Here is a 15,453-nt window from a genome sequence, read left to right as displayed (position 1 = left end):
GCATCGTAATGTCTCATTTCCTAATCTAATTCCCTCAACATCACGTGATTTAATTCAACTACATTCCATTATCCTCGTTTTGCTTTTGTTGATGTTCATCTTATATCCTACTTCCAAGACAGTGTCCTTTCTGTTCAACTGCTCTTCCAAGTCCTTTGCTGTCTCTGACAAAATTACAATGTCATTGGCAAACCTCAAGGTTTTTATTTCTTCTCCATGGATTTTAACTCCTACTCCAAATTTTTCTTTTGTTTCCTTTTCTGCTTGCTCAATATACAGATTTAATAACATCGGAGATAGGCTCCAACCCTGTTGCACACCCTTCTCAACCACTGCTTCCCTTTCGTGCCCCACAACTCATAACTGCCATCTGGTTTCTATACAAATTGTAAACAGCCTTTTGCTCCCTGTATTTGACCCTTGCCACCTTCCAAATTTGAAAGAGAGTATTCCAGTCAACATTGTCAAAAGCTTTCTCTAACTCTACAAATGCTAGAAATGTAAGTTTGCCTTTCCTTAATCTATCTTCTAAGATAAGTTGTAGAATCAGTATTGCCTCACATGTTCAACATTTCTACGAAATCCAAACTGGTCTTCCTTGATGGGAGCTTCTAAAAGTACTTACATTCATCTGTAAAGACTGAAGACAATATTTCATTGTCTTATTCTCTATGGGTGATTGTATCAAATTGTTTAAAATGTGTGTACTTGTTGTATTCCAAGATTATGAAATTTGTGTTGTCTTGGTAGTCTGGCAGATTTACATCTGATTTTTCTGCATTTAAAAATAAACAATTGAACATCATAACCTGGTCTTGCTATAATATCACTTTCAAATCTAATTTTCAGAATTCACGTGTTATCACAAATTAATCACAAGATATATGAACATGGTTTTCCAAAAGCCATTTTTATGCATGTGTAGAGCAACAATACTGCTTTAAATTCGGTTAATTTAATGTTTTGTTTATGTAATTTTTCCCATCTTCTATATTGAAGACATCATTTCTTGAGTAAACATTTAAAGTTTTTGCTTAATAATGAATGACTGTGATTTTTTCCCTGCTTGCTACTGTCATCTTACATTTAGTGCAGTAATTAGTGATACTATATTTAAATTCCAAGCTTTTTATTGTATGTGGTACGTTTTGTGTTCTTGCAGCCACCCACATGACATTTTTACAGACGTTTACAGTGTCCTTGGAGTGTATCTGAACATTTAGCAACAAACCAGTTCATTAGTGTGCAACTCCTCCAGTATTTTGATGCAGTCAGTATTGATTCAGTTATCATAAAGAAAGAAATGTCCACTTTATATATCAATGGAGCTATCTCTGTTCACTCTCACTATTACAGATTCTCCTTGCTTGGTCATTTAGATATGTTCCATGACAAATTTTATGCTGTAGTGAGCATTTAAGAACTTCATTGTTTCTTTGATTATTAACTATAATTTCACTGAATAATTAATTACTGTAATTATAAATATTCACTATTCCTTCCTTTCTCAGTATGTCTTACCCTCATTTTCTCTGTTTCATTTTTAAATTTACTATGTTATATTTCTGTTTCATCCAAAATCAAACTTTTATAATCTATACAACTTGACAAGGATTTCAGCTCCCATACATTCACAGTACTCCATCTGATCCACTAAACAGGCAATTCCTAGCAATTTGTTAGCTACACATTCCCAGACCTTGCTGTCCTTAGTTATCTGATTATCTTATGTAGATAACTAATTACTGCTACTGTCTTCTCTAAAATAAATGAAATTTTTTCATCATCTGAATCTTGCTTATCAACATTATTGTCATCTCACACCTAAAGCTATAATGTTTTTGCAGGTTTCATGACACCTGTTGAGCTGGAAATGTATCAGTCAGTTCCAAGTGTTGAGTTTAATACATATTGGATACCATGTACCTGGTTTATCAGCCTGTTGAAGGAAACAAGGAGAACTGGCAGGATAAATGATGCTCAGGGTCTTAAAATAATAATGGAGGTAACTGATAGGTATTTTAACATCCTATGAAATAAATTGTTTACATATTTGAAGTAATTCTCTTCTTATCACAGGATACAAAAATGCTCTAATAGTATTATTATTAGATAATCAAACTCTCTCACAAATATCATTGTTTCAGGAGTTCAATGATTTCCGCTCTAAATGTGGGCTTCTATGGAGTTATGATTGGGTCAGCATACCACTTGTTTACACACAAGTAAGATAATATTTAAGAAACTTCATTTGATTATTTTATTCATAGCTGTTAGTTTTTCAGCAGCTGTAGCATATATCTGAATGTGTTCGCAAAATGTAACTTTCACATAAGTTTCTTTTTTAACTATGATTAATCTTTTCATTTTCCTGTTCAGATTTAAAAATGGCAATATCTATCTTGCTCAGTGAAGAAAATATTGTCTTTAAAATCTTTGTTCTCTTTTTTCTGAGTCTCAATAAGCATTGTCCAATACAACAAGTATTTATAGAAAAACGTAGTAACAAAACTCAAAATCCATTATTATGTTTCTGATATTCACCTACAGGAGACCAAAATTAGTGGACATATGAGGAGTGGGATCAAGTCTGTCTAACAATAGATTGGTATGTAAAATAAGAGAAAGGTAACCATTCACCTACAGCAGACCAATGTGCAGAGCAAATAACACATCACATCTCTTTTTCTACCTGAAGTAAGCACATTCACACACACACACACACACACACACACACACACACACACACACACACACACACACAATCGCACACAAGAGTGATTATTGATACTAAATTGTTGAAAGCAGTTCCCTGAGCTGATAGGGGTGGGGAAGACAGATGAATGTAAGTAGGGGTAGCAGGAGAGAGGTCTTTGGACAGACTCCATGACCACACAACAAGATGAGAAGAGTAGAGAGGATGTACCAGAAAGAGTTATAGGAAATGAGAGGGAGGGCAAGGGGTAGAAGAAAGCAGTACCTGATCCTGATTTGGATGGAGATGGAGTTATGTGGACATAGCCCATGGCAATTGTGAGAGTGAAGAGAGACAATTCCCATCTGCATAGTTCAGATAAACTTGTGCTGGAAGTGAGTATCCACATGGCCTGCATACTGAAGCAACTGTTGAAGACATTTGTGTTGGGATATACAACATGTTTGACAACTGGCTGGTCAAGTTTGTGGTTTGCCACAGCTTGGCAGTAGGGAACAGACAGTTGGTTAAGTGTCATGCTCGCACTGAATGCAGTAATTGCAGCATAGCTGATATATGACATGGTTGCTTTTTCATGTGGCCCTACCCTTTATTAGGTAGATAACATCCATGACGACTGCAGTTGGAGGAGGTGTGCTGGGTGTATGGGCCAACCACAATGGAAAGACTCGGGGGTTGCAGGATTGGAACAGGGGTAGATAAGGATATTCTGTAGATTGGGTGAGTGGCAGAACATACTTTGAGGAATGTGGGGAGTGTTCTGCTGCCCAAAAAACCTACCTTTCATCTTGTTATGCAGCCACGGAGCCATATCTCAAAAGACCTGCCTCTTCCCTGTTACCGCTCCTTGCATTCTTCCCTACCTCCTCCTCACCTCCATCAGCTCAGGCAACTGCTTTCAAGAACTGAGTATCAACCTTTTCCTTATTTTATGCACCATTCCATTATTATACAGCCAGAAGTTGAAAATAGTGCTTCAGTTGTAAATTTCTTTTATTATCACAACCAGTTTCGGGATCTCATAAGCCTATCCTCAGGTGTCGCACTGGAAATATCAAGAGGTGGTAGATAATTTTTACATGTCGCAACACATATAAAAAACAAAAAATTCATAAAAAAGTTTAAAAAAACTTTTCAAAAACATTTCGAAACAGCCGGTCGGGCTAGGTGCTGTGAAACCTATGTCAATGCAAAAATGACACCAAACAGTACTACGGATCACTGCCTGGGTAGGGAAATATACAAATAACACCAGGACACTTACACTGTGTTGTAGCCCTCTAGCACTGCTGTGGACATGTACTAGATGCAGTGTGCTACCTATGAGTACAGAACAGGGAGTACTGGAACTGAAGGAGGAAGCAAATTGGTAAATCAGAGTGGCAAAAGTGCTGCCATCTACTGATAGAGAGAAGAATGCAGGGCCACTAGCCCGGCCATTCAAAATTTGAATTAGTGGTTTACATTTAAAATGAAGAAAAAATATGTGACATAAGTTAAAACTGCATTGGCATAGTAAAGGAGCTTATGGAACAGGTCGTTACAGTGATGTGGTAAAACTGAACGAAAGCTGTGGTATAAGATTATTATATAAACTGAAAGCATAATGAAACTTTTCTTTTACATGAGTGAAAAACAAGTTAAAACAAGTTTTTGGAATTTAGTGGGGATATATAGTGGCATCATGGAACAACCCACCACAGTCATCAGTTAATAAAACCATACACATGTGCCACTCCAATTTACAAGCTCTCATTACTGATCAACAGGAAAAGTAGTGAAACCTTACAGTCTAAGCTGTCAGAAAGTAATAGGCCAATTGACAGCTAGCAGCAATAGCACTAAAAGGACACATTAAAAGTGAGGTCAGTTTAAAACCTGCTAGCCACCAGTCAACAACAAATCGAAGCTTACATGAGATAAGACCCGAAACGCATTTTACATAATGAAAGACAGGTAAATTTTTTAATTAGTGAGGGCACAGATAATGCCACAGTACTATAATGTGCCATAGTCATAGATAAAATGAAAAACATGCAAACTTTCATTAAGAGGGGTCAATTTTACAGCTATGTAAAATGAACTAGGTGGACCTTGTGGACCTCACTATAGGAAACATGCATTGAGGCTGGATGCTGCTTCAAACTAGAAAAGTTATTCAGCAGGACTGCATGCTTAAGTGCAGTTTGCTCATTCAAAGTGCCAGACGGATCATGGAAAATGCTGCAGATGAATTCTATTTCTTATAAAATGTTAAAAACAGGGCCCTTACATTTTATATGTAGAATGTTGCAATTTGTGTTTATATTTGAAATGGAATAGTTATAATCCTTCAGTTGGTTGGTGAGAGCAGATTTGAAACTTTTCGTTTTTGAAGCAGCTCCTCATGTATTTTTTATGTTTTTTTTTTCTTTTTTTTTCTTTGTTTTAAGTGCAAACCACTAATTCAAATTGTGAACAGCTGGGCTAATGGCCCCTCGTTCTTCTCTCCATCAATAGATGGCAGCACTTTTACCACTCTGTTTCACCAATTTGCTTCCTCATTTGCTTCTGCTACTCTCTGTTCTGCACTCATAGGTAGCACACCACACCTAGTACATGACAAACGTGTCACTCTGGGGTCACAACACATTGTAAGTGTCCTGGTGTTATTTATATATTTCCCTACCCACATAGTCATCTGTGGTACTGTCTGGTGTCACTATTGCATTGACATAGTGTCCACAGTACCTAGCCCGACCGGCGGTTTTGAAATGTTTTTAAAAGATTCTTAAAACTTTTTTATGAACTTTTTTGTTTTTTTATGTGTTGTGATCTGCAAAAATTATCTTTCTATTTCCAGTGTGACACCTGAGGATGGGCTTATGAGAGCCTGAAACTGGTCGTGATAATAAAAGAAATTTACAACTGAAGTGGTATTTTCGACCTCTGGTATAATGCTCAGTTGTGGATGATCCTCCAACAGGATTGTTTGCATTATTATACAGATTTGAGTCTTTGCTCCTCATTATGTCATGTCCACTGATTTCTGTCTCTTGTAGGAGAGTATCAGAAATGTAATAATCGATTCTCCATACAGATCATGCACCGCTTTCTCCATCCTCCTCTTCCTCTCCCCTCCCAAAGTGAACATTATCTCTCTCTCTCTCTCTCTCTCTCTCTCTCTCTCTCTCTCTCTCTCTCTCTCTTCCCCTCTCAATCCCCCTCCCATCCCTCTCCTCTTCCCCCTTTTCTGCCACTCTTCCTTCTCTCTTCTCTTCCTTTCCCCCCGTCATCTCCATATCTCCATCTTTCTCTCTTGTTTCCTCTTTTCCCTCTCCCTTTTTGCCCCTCACCCTCTTACTACATCTCTCTTTTCTCTGCCCTTCGTACACCTATCATCTTGTTGTGTGACCATAGAGTCATTTGTCCAAAGACTGCTTCTTTCCCACTACATCCTACTTGTGTCCCTTCTTAACTCATCAAGCAAGGTGGCACAGTGGTTAGCACACTGGACTCTCATTCGGGAGTACAACGGTTCAAAGATGCATCTGACCATCCTGATTTTTATTTTACATGATTTCCCTGAATTGCTTCAGGCAAGTGCCAGGTTCATTTGAAAGAGCACAGCTGACTTCCTTCCCCATCCTTCCCTGATCTGATGGGACCAATGACCTTGCTGTATGGTTTCCTCCCCCAAATCAATGAACCAATCTTAACTCCTCCTCACCTGTATCAGCTCAGGCAAGCACTTTCAATAATTGAGTATCAATAACCAGTCTTGCTGTGGCTATGGGAGTGTGTGTTTGGATGCCTGTGTTGTTGTGTGTGTGAATGTGTGTACTTTTTCTAGAAAAAGAGCTTGTGCCCAAAAGCTAACGTGAAAGATGATTTCTCTTATGTGTTTCTGTACTTTATGCATTGATCTGCTGTAGGTGACTGGTTGCCTCTCCTTTATTTTATGTATTGCTTCACCTAGGAATTTCTATTACGATCGGATAATGGGGAAAAATGCAAAATTGTAGGTATTATTTGACATAAATAATTTTGACTCCTGCAGGGGCCCCAGAGCCCACCAAAAATGGCAAAAAATGAAATTTTCTAGACTGAATAATTGGCAAATTAATAAATTTTGCTAGTAAAAGTGGGAATTTTTTAAATTATAAAAACAGGGCTACAACACTAAGAGGCCAAATTTTGTAAATAGTACTTGGTGAGTAGGTTTTTTATCTATCCATTTACATTATATTATCAATAATTGATTATTTTCATTGTCAAAATGTTTAGAACTTTAAATTTTGATCTACATCTTGTTTGCTGTTTCACATTGGTCATTTTGCATATAGTCCTTTTCTGTATGTTGAGTAACTTCCTTGTATGTACTGACCTTCCATGTAGTTCTGTTCCATATGAAGTTATTGATTCAAAGTGTGCAAAGTAAACCAATCTGAGGACTTTAATACTTATAATTTTGCATACCTTCCATAGTGTGTAGCTACCTAGATTTAATTTATATTACTATTGATGTGCTCTGTCCCTATTAATTAATCATCATGATGGAAACCTGGAAATCTTACACAAGGTACTTGTCCAAGTTTGTTTTCCTTGATTTTTAAAACTAACTCATTATCTTTTGATTGATTGTTTTTAATGCGCACGATGCTTGCTTTTTATGAGTTTATTATTTCTGAACCAGTTACCTAGTCTGCATAACAACCTTCAGCTCCTTGTGTAGCTTCTTCTAAATCCATTCTCTTAATTAAAATGTATCTGTCATCTGCAGATAGTTTTGATTTGTGTTTAATTTCATCCAGAAGCTCATTTTTGCATACCAAGGAAGTTGTAGTTATTTCTCTCCTCATCTGTTATTTCTACCTTTTGGTATCTGTTCATTAAGTAGGATTTTATAATACTGAATGCAATGCTCTCACCCCATGAAAATTTGATTTTTCAAGAGAATGATGTGATTAATAAATAGATCAAAAGCTATAATAGGTCTCAGAATATTTCAATTATTGATTCTTGCCTGTCAAGTGTTTGCAATACATAGTCCACAAGTTATTGTGTTGCTGAGGCAGTAGATTCGCCTTTTTGGAATTCATTTTGGCTTCTGGCAATGATATTATGTGATGTGGAGAAGCTTATTAATCTGTTTACAGAACATGTTCAAAGATTTGAGATATTACTGGTATAATACTAACAGGTCTGAAGTTCTCAAGTTTTCTAGTGTCAACTTTTTTGTACAGTGGTAGCACCCAAGCAATTTTTAAACTATCTGGATACTGTCCTTCTGTGATGGCTTCATTAATTTAATTGGTCAAGGGTGTAATGATGAATTTGAATGAAAGCTTAATAATCTGATCTGAGATACCATAGATGTCCTAGGTCTTTGTGTTTTTCAAATTATTTATGGTTCTCGGTATTTCTTCTTCAGTTCTTGGAAACAGGTATATAGAATTTCATAGTGAATTTTTTTCTATTAAAGTATTCATAGCACTTGTTGTTGGATTTGACATATCCATTGTCAGATTTCTGCATACATTTATGAAGTAGTCATTAAATCCTTCATCTATAATTTCTGGGTTTCTCTGTAGTGAATTTTCCCATCTGATTTCCTTGGAGCTATTATTTTTATACATTGTCTTTCCTGTATCTATATTTATGATCACTCACACTGTGTTTTCCTTGTTGTCTCAGTTTTTTATGTCCTGCTTAACATCCATTTTCCTGACATATTTTTTACTTTGGTGTAGATTTTTTTTATATTCCTTGTAGTGCCATTTTAAATGTGAGCAATTAGTTTTATATTTAATGATTCTGTGCAGTACTTTAAGCCTTTTGCTTGAAATCCTGGTTTCCCTTGTAATCTATTTGTTTTGTCTTACATTACTTGTTACACATGTATTTTTGATATGGGAGCCTCCTTAATACCTTCACAATATTTGGTTATGAAGAAGCCAAAACTGTATGCATATCCTGTGTCACTTTGAATTTCAACCCAGCTTTCTTTATCCAAATTGTGACTGAAGGTACTTATGTTACTGTAATGCACTTCTTGGCATTTAATATAGAGATTCTTGGGCTTCAAACTTTGTTCTACTGAGGTTACTTGTCTCTTGTGATCAGACAGACAGTTTTCAGTGACTGTTGCTTTATAGTTCTCTGCCTCTCTGTTGGTGACAATATAATCTATAGTAGAAGCACTGTTTGTAGTAATTCTACACTGAAGAGTCAAAGAAACTGGTACACGTGCCTAACATCATGTAGGGGCCCCCCTGAGCACACAGAAGTGCCACAGTACAATGTGGCATGGACTCGACTGATATCTGAATTAGTGCTGGAGGGAACTGACACAATCCTGCAGGGCTGTCCATAAATGCATAAGAGTACGAGCAGTTCAGATTTCTTTGGAGCAGCATGTTGCAAGGCATTCCAGATATGTTCAATAATGTTCATGTCTGGGGAGTTTGGTGGCCAGCAGAAGTGTTCAAAATCAGAAGAATGTTTCTGGAGCCACTCTGTAGCAGTTCTGAATGTGTGGTGAATTGCATTGTTCTGCTGGAATTGCCCAAGTCTGTCGGAATGCACAATGGACAAGAGTGGATGCATGTGATCAGACAGGATGCTTACATATGTGTCACCTATCACAGTCGTATCTATACATATCAGGGATCCCATATTGCTCCAATTGCACACACCCCACACCATTACAGAGCCTCCACAAGCTTGAGCAGTCCCCTGCTGACATGCAGGGTCCATGGAATCATGACATTGTCTCCATACCTGTACATGTCCATCTGCTCTATACAATTTGAAATGAGAATCATCTGACCAGGCAACATGTTTCCTGTCATCAACAGTCCAATGTCTGTGTTAATGGGGTAATAGGATGACAGGAGCAGGTGACGTGGTCTGGGTTGTTGGGCATGGCTGGGTACATCTACATCTACATTTATACTCAGCAAGCCACCCAACGGTGTGTGGCGGAGGGCACTTTACGTGCCACTGTCATTACCTCCCTTTCCTGTTCCAGTCGCGTATGGTTCGTGGGAAGAACGACTGTCTGAAAGCCTCCGTGCATGCTCGAATCTCTCCAATTTTACATTCGTGATCTCCTCGGGAGGTGGGGGAAGCAATATATTCGATATCTCATCCAGAAACGCACCCTCTCGAAACCTGGCGAGCAAGCTACACCGCGATGCAGAGCGCCTCTCTTGCAGAGTCTGCCACTTGAGTTTGCTAAACATCTCCGTAACGTTATCATGGTTACCAAATAACCCTGTGACAAAACGCGCCGCTCTTCTTTGGATCTTCTCTAACTCTCCCGTCAACCTGATCTGGTACGGATCCCACACTGATGATGCAATATCCAAGTATAGGTTGAAAGAGTGTTTTGTAAGCCACCTCCTTTGTTGATGGACTACATTTTCTAAGGACTCTCCCAATGAATGTCAACCTGGTACCCGCCTTACCAACAATTAGTTTTATATGATTATTCCACTTCAAATCATTCCGCATGCATACTCCCAAATTTTTTACAGAAGTAACTGCTACCAGTGTTTGTTCCACTATCATATAATCATACAATAAAGGGTCCTTCTTTTTATGTATTCGCAATACATTACATTTGTTTATGTTAAGAGTCAGTTGCCACTCCCTGCACCAAGTGCCTATCTGCTGCAGATCTTCCTGCATTTTGCTACAATTTTCTAATGCTGCAACTTCTCTGTATACTACAGCATCATCCGCAAAAAGCCGCATGGAACCTCTGACACTATCTACTAGGTCATTTATATATATTGTGAAAAGCAATGGTCCCATAACACTCCCCTGTGTACAGGTACAGCTGCCCATGCAGCTTCAACACGATACCACAGTTCATCAAGAGTAGTGATTGGCATATTGTGATGAGCCAGTTGTTCGGCCACTATTGACCACACGTTTTCAGTTGGTGAGAGATCTGGAGAATGTGCTGGCCAGGGCAGCAGTCGAATGTTTTCTGTATCCAGCAAGTCCCGTACAGGACCTGGAACATGCAGTCGTACATTATCCTGATGAAATGTAGGGTTTCACAGGGATCAAATGAAGGGTAGAGCCATGGGTCATAACACATCTGAAATGTAATGTCCACTGTTCAAAGTGCCATCAATGCGAAGAAGAGGTGACCGAGACGTGTAACCAATGGCTCCCCATACCATCACGCTGGGTGATACACCAGTATGGTGATGACAAATACATGCTTCCAATGTGCGTTCACTGTGATGTCACCAAACACAGATGCAACCATCATGATGCTGTAAACAGAACCTGGATCCACCCAAAAAAATGACGTTTTGCCATTTGTGCCACTTGCAGGTTCATCATTGAGTACACCATCGCAGGCGCTCCTGTCTGTGATGCAGCGTCAAGGGTAACCGCAGCCGTGGTCTCTGAGCTGATAGTCCATGCTGCTGCAAACATCATTGAACTGTTCGTGCAGATGGTCGTTGTCTTGCAAACGTCCCCATCTGTTGACTCAGGGATCGAGATGTGGCTGCTCGATCCATTACAGCCATTCAGATAAAATGCCTGTAATCTTGACTGCTAGTGATACGAGGCCATTGGGATCCAGCACGGCATTCCGTATTACCCTCCTGAACCCACCAATTCCATATTCTGCTAACAGTCATTGGATCTTGACCAACGCGAGCAGCAATGTTGCGATATGATAAACTGCAATCATGATAGGCTACAATCCGACCTTTATCAAAGTTGTAAACGTGATGGTACGCATTTCTCCCCCTTACATGAGGCATAACAACAACTTTTCACCAGGCAATGCCGGTCAACTGCTGTTTGTGTATGAGAAATCGGTTGGAAACTTTCCTCATGTCAGCATGTTATAGGTGTCACCACAGGCACCAACCTTGTGTGAATGCTCTGAAAATCTAATAATTTGCATATCACAGTATCTTCTTCCTGTTGGTAAAATTTTGCATCTGTAGCACCTCATCTTCATGGTGTAGCAATGTTAATGGCCAGTAATGTAGTTACCACCCCAATCCCTATTATTCCTATCCTCATTATGATTCCTCTGATTGCTTCCTCAGTTATTCCCCCAATAACTTGGATTGTAGCACATTATCTGATCCATTATTTCAATGAAATCTAAAAAAATTTTAATGGCATCAGTAGCACAATTTATCAACTCCCACTGCAGTCTTTCTGGCAACCTCCTTCTTAAAGTGGCAATTTCAGTAAGTACCTCCATTGGGCCATTCATAAAATCATTCTGCAACCTACTGTGCTTAGCTAGGCTCCAATATCTTTTTGAAAACAATTTTTCAAATATATCATTTGAATTAAACTGCTTCAAACTTTGACTTGCCTATGTATGGACAGAGTCTTCTAGCAATCCCTTCACAAAGTTAACATTACATTCATCAGACATACTAGGAAAGAACAGTCTTCTCATACTGTAATAAAATTCACAGCATGGTACCTACTCTCACCTAAAAACATTTTACCACGAGGTTCCTCAATTACAGACCACACAAAATTGCTAGAAACACTGCATAATTTTAGGTTACTTAACCAATTATTAATCTTTTAAATTACAACATTATTCACAGCAGACTGCTGTTCCATCCCTTTTCTTAGATTACCTTCTGTGCTTTTCAATTCACCTATCAACAAAGTTTTGATTTTATCATCACTGGCTCTGATCTTTTAATCTTTTTCTTCATCTGATAGAGCCTCCCTCATTTCCTTATTCCTGACAATTAATTCCCTGTGCCAATCTCATCCCTCAGTCCTGTCTCAACAGTGTCAGTTCTTGTAAGGTGATTCTGCTTCACAGTCCCAAATTTAGCAGTTCACTCTTCCAATAGACCCAATTTTATTATTTAAGTTCCCCACAGAGCTTCCTAAGCCTGTGTTTGAGTCTATTAATTTGTATTTAGTCCAGAAGGCTTCAACAATTCATCTGCTCTAATATTCTTCTTGGTTCACATCACAAAACAGCCATGTCCTATACTCATATGAAGCCTATTACAAACTAATGTTATACTCAAATTTATTATCGCAGAGCACTGCTCAGTCTTCCACTCTACATGTATGGCTCATTCCATACACGGACCATGACAAACTGAAAATTGTTCACTTCTATCTCCATACTAATACCATAAGAGACAAACTGCTACTGACTAAATGTTCTGGCTCGATAGACTGCCGTTCTTCAAATGTTGTGGTGTGTGCACTAAACTGGCATGCCCTCCAAGCCAAAATTCTTTGCCATATCAGAGGTCCATAGATGTCAATCTTAACCAGGACGTGATTGTATATAATGTTTTAAAATATTAATTTCTTTGGCATATTTCTATACATTTCTACTGCTACAGGTGTAAGTAAAAACTAAACACAATTAAAATACAACTTTACAACCATTACATGACTTGAAAATTACATTAAACATTTTGTGCAAAAACTTTCATAACAAAAAACAAGGAAAAAATAAATACAAGTAGGTATATGTATATGTATGTTTAGGGTTGATGCATTACATGTTTAGTTGCAAAGACAAGTCATCCCTGTAACTAGAACTCACAGCAGTTAGAACTGCAAAAGGCGGTTGATTAAACCATACATGTCATTTTATTTATTTATTTATCCATCCATAGACAATAAGGATTGTATGGATGTTGTCAACATAAGTATATACAATAGGTACACAAATTTATAATTATCACAATTACAATTCATGAATAGTGTAACCTAAAGATACATTGTTAAAGAACTTAATAACACAGTTGATAATTTTTGCATATAACTATATATTTACATCATTCCAAGTAATCCTTTACAGTAAAAAAACACTTTTCCAAGAGATATTTTTTTAGCGATTTCCTGTCATTATCTATTTCACTTATGTCTTTGATCCATTGTGAAAAATTGTTGTACAATTTAATTCAATTATATAACATGCTATTTTGAGTTTTTTATTTCTTTTCCCTGTAGAGGTGTAGGTGTTGTCTGTGTCTGGTTGCATGTGCATGTATGAAACTGTTTATAGGGAATTGGTCAATGTGTTTTTTTTTTATGTATATTACTGTCTTCAAAATGTATTCACATGGAACTGTCAATATACCCAAAGATTTGAATAACTCTGTGCAGTGGGATCTATTGCTACTTTTCATTCTGATTCTTACAGCCCTTTTTTGCAACTTATGTATTGTTTGTCTGTTCTGCTCTGTTGATCCCCAGAAGGATATGCCATAACTAATTATAGGGTGGACATACAAAAAATATGCAGTCATAGTGCTGCATCCAAAACTTCAGTTTCTGTATTCAGTGTTTGAAGGTAACACTATCAAGAATAACCTCACTATGTAACACTTGTTGATTACGCATGTATCTCAATTTCTGAACATGGTCAAGCATTTGGTCTTTCAGTTGCTCTTATTTACACAAAGCACGTGTGTCATGGGTAATGTCAATCTCATTGTCCAAAGCACAATGTTGTCACATACATCATAGGCAATAAATGAAACTTCCAGTATTTTAAACCACAAGTCTGGCTTTTGCAGCATATATGGCAGAATTATGATTTTGCTATCTTGTGTGGAAGACTCATTGTAGCTAACCAGCAGAATATTCGAGGTCTGTAGGTGTCTGTTGATGAACAGCACTGTCTTGAGGAACAGGATTAGTAGTCCCACTGTCTGAATCATTCAGTAAGTATTCCAGTGAGACAACATCAGTTGGAACTGGTGTTGTAATTTCACATTTGACATGCTTCTCATGGTCCATAGCTTTCAGTGGTGCCACCATTTGTGAGAAAAGTAATCCACAGTAGAAACAGTATGTATCTGCTAATAGTAAAATATCACAATTTATTATTGCTCATTTTCAAATGCATAAAACGAGACAATACCGAGAATCAACTGCATAGAAGTGACACAAAAGGTGAGAAGACAGATAAAAAATATAAAATATATTACATACTTTGCTCTTTCAGTGATTTTTCCTTACTTATCGATTAATTCTGTCACCACAGTCATATAAAATTTGTTTCTTGACCAAATTCTTTAAAGAAATATTTGACATACTTCTTTCTAACTGCAAACCTTGTTCCCTACTACCTCACAGTATTTTACTCAGGCAGCTGTATAAATTGATAATATAACTGTGTATATTTGTCTGGGTGTAAATATTTATTTTCCTGAGTGACCTCTTGTGAGTACTTAATCAAATGGTTGTTATATTATTAGCTCTTTATGGAAAGACACTTAAATTGTTTGTGCATGCTTTACTGTTTACAAAAGCCTGAAAACAGTTTTTTTGTGGTTAAGAAGTGATGGAGAACTTACTGTCCATAATTTCCAGCCTGCAAGTCCATGTTACCCTTTTCCCTCACTCAAAGAAAATGTTCTTACTTGCTATTTACTCAGTAGGATCAGGAACTATGACTGTAAATAAAAGTTCAGGGTTTTAACTGATATATTCTGTAAAAGTTCACATCCACAAAATAAAATAGTATCCTTAATAATAATAATAATAATAATAATAATATCTTTATCAGAAACAATACTATTAATGGTTCAGAGGTGATCTCTATTGGAAGTTCCAAATAAAATAGTCCATCACCCTGACTTCTAACCACCAGAAGTTAACTGCTCACCTTAAAATTGGAAACTGGTTTTGTCAACATGATGGGCAGCACACTAACAGTTACTTCCATGAAGTCTAATTGGTCCAGGATGGTATGTGGCCTTGCAAGT

At 37.5% G+C, this 15,453-nt stretch overlaps 1 protein-coding gene across 5 annotated transcripts in view; it reads left to right on the top strand.

Annotated features, from left to right (window-relative positions):
- The window catches only part of LOC126184089 (bestrophin-2-like), a 610,224-nt gene that overhangs the window by 428,749 nt on the left and 166,022 nt on the right, over window positions 1–15,453 (top strand). For all 5 annotated transcript variants that reach the window (XM_049926445.1, XM_049926446.1, XM_049926447.1 and 2 more), the window contains 2 exons: window positions 1,848–2,005; window positions 2,148–2,225. In XM_049926445.1, coding sequence (XP_049782402.1) covers window positions 1,848–2,005; window positions 2,148–2,225 — 236 coding nt within the window. The remainder of the gene's footprint in view (window positions 1–1,847; window positions 2,006–2,147; window positions 2,226–15,453) is intronic.

The sequence above is a fragment of the Schistocerca cancellata genome, chromosome 4 (assembly GCF_023864275.1).
Source record: "Schistocerca cancellata isolate TAMUIC-IGC-003103 chromosome 4, iqSchCanc2.1, whole genome shotgun sequence".
NCBI lineage: Eukaryota > Metazoa > Arthropoda > Insecta > Orthoptera > Acrididae > Schistocerca > Schistocerca cancellata.
The sequence above is the reverse complement of the archived record's forward strand: the minus strand, read 5'-3'. Positions and strand labels throughout refer to the sequence as shown.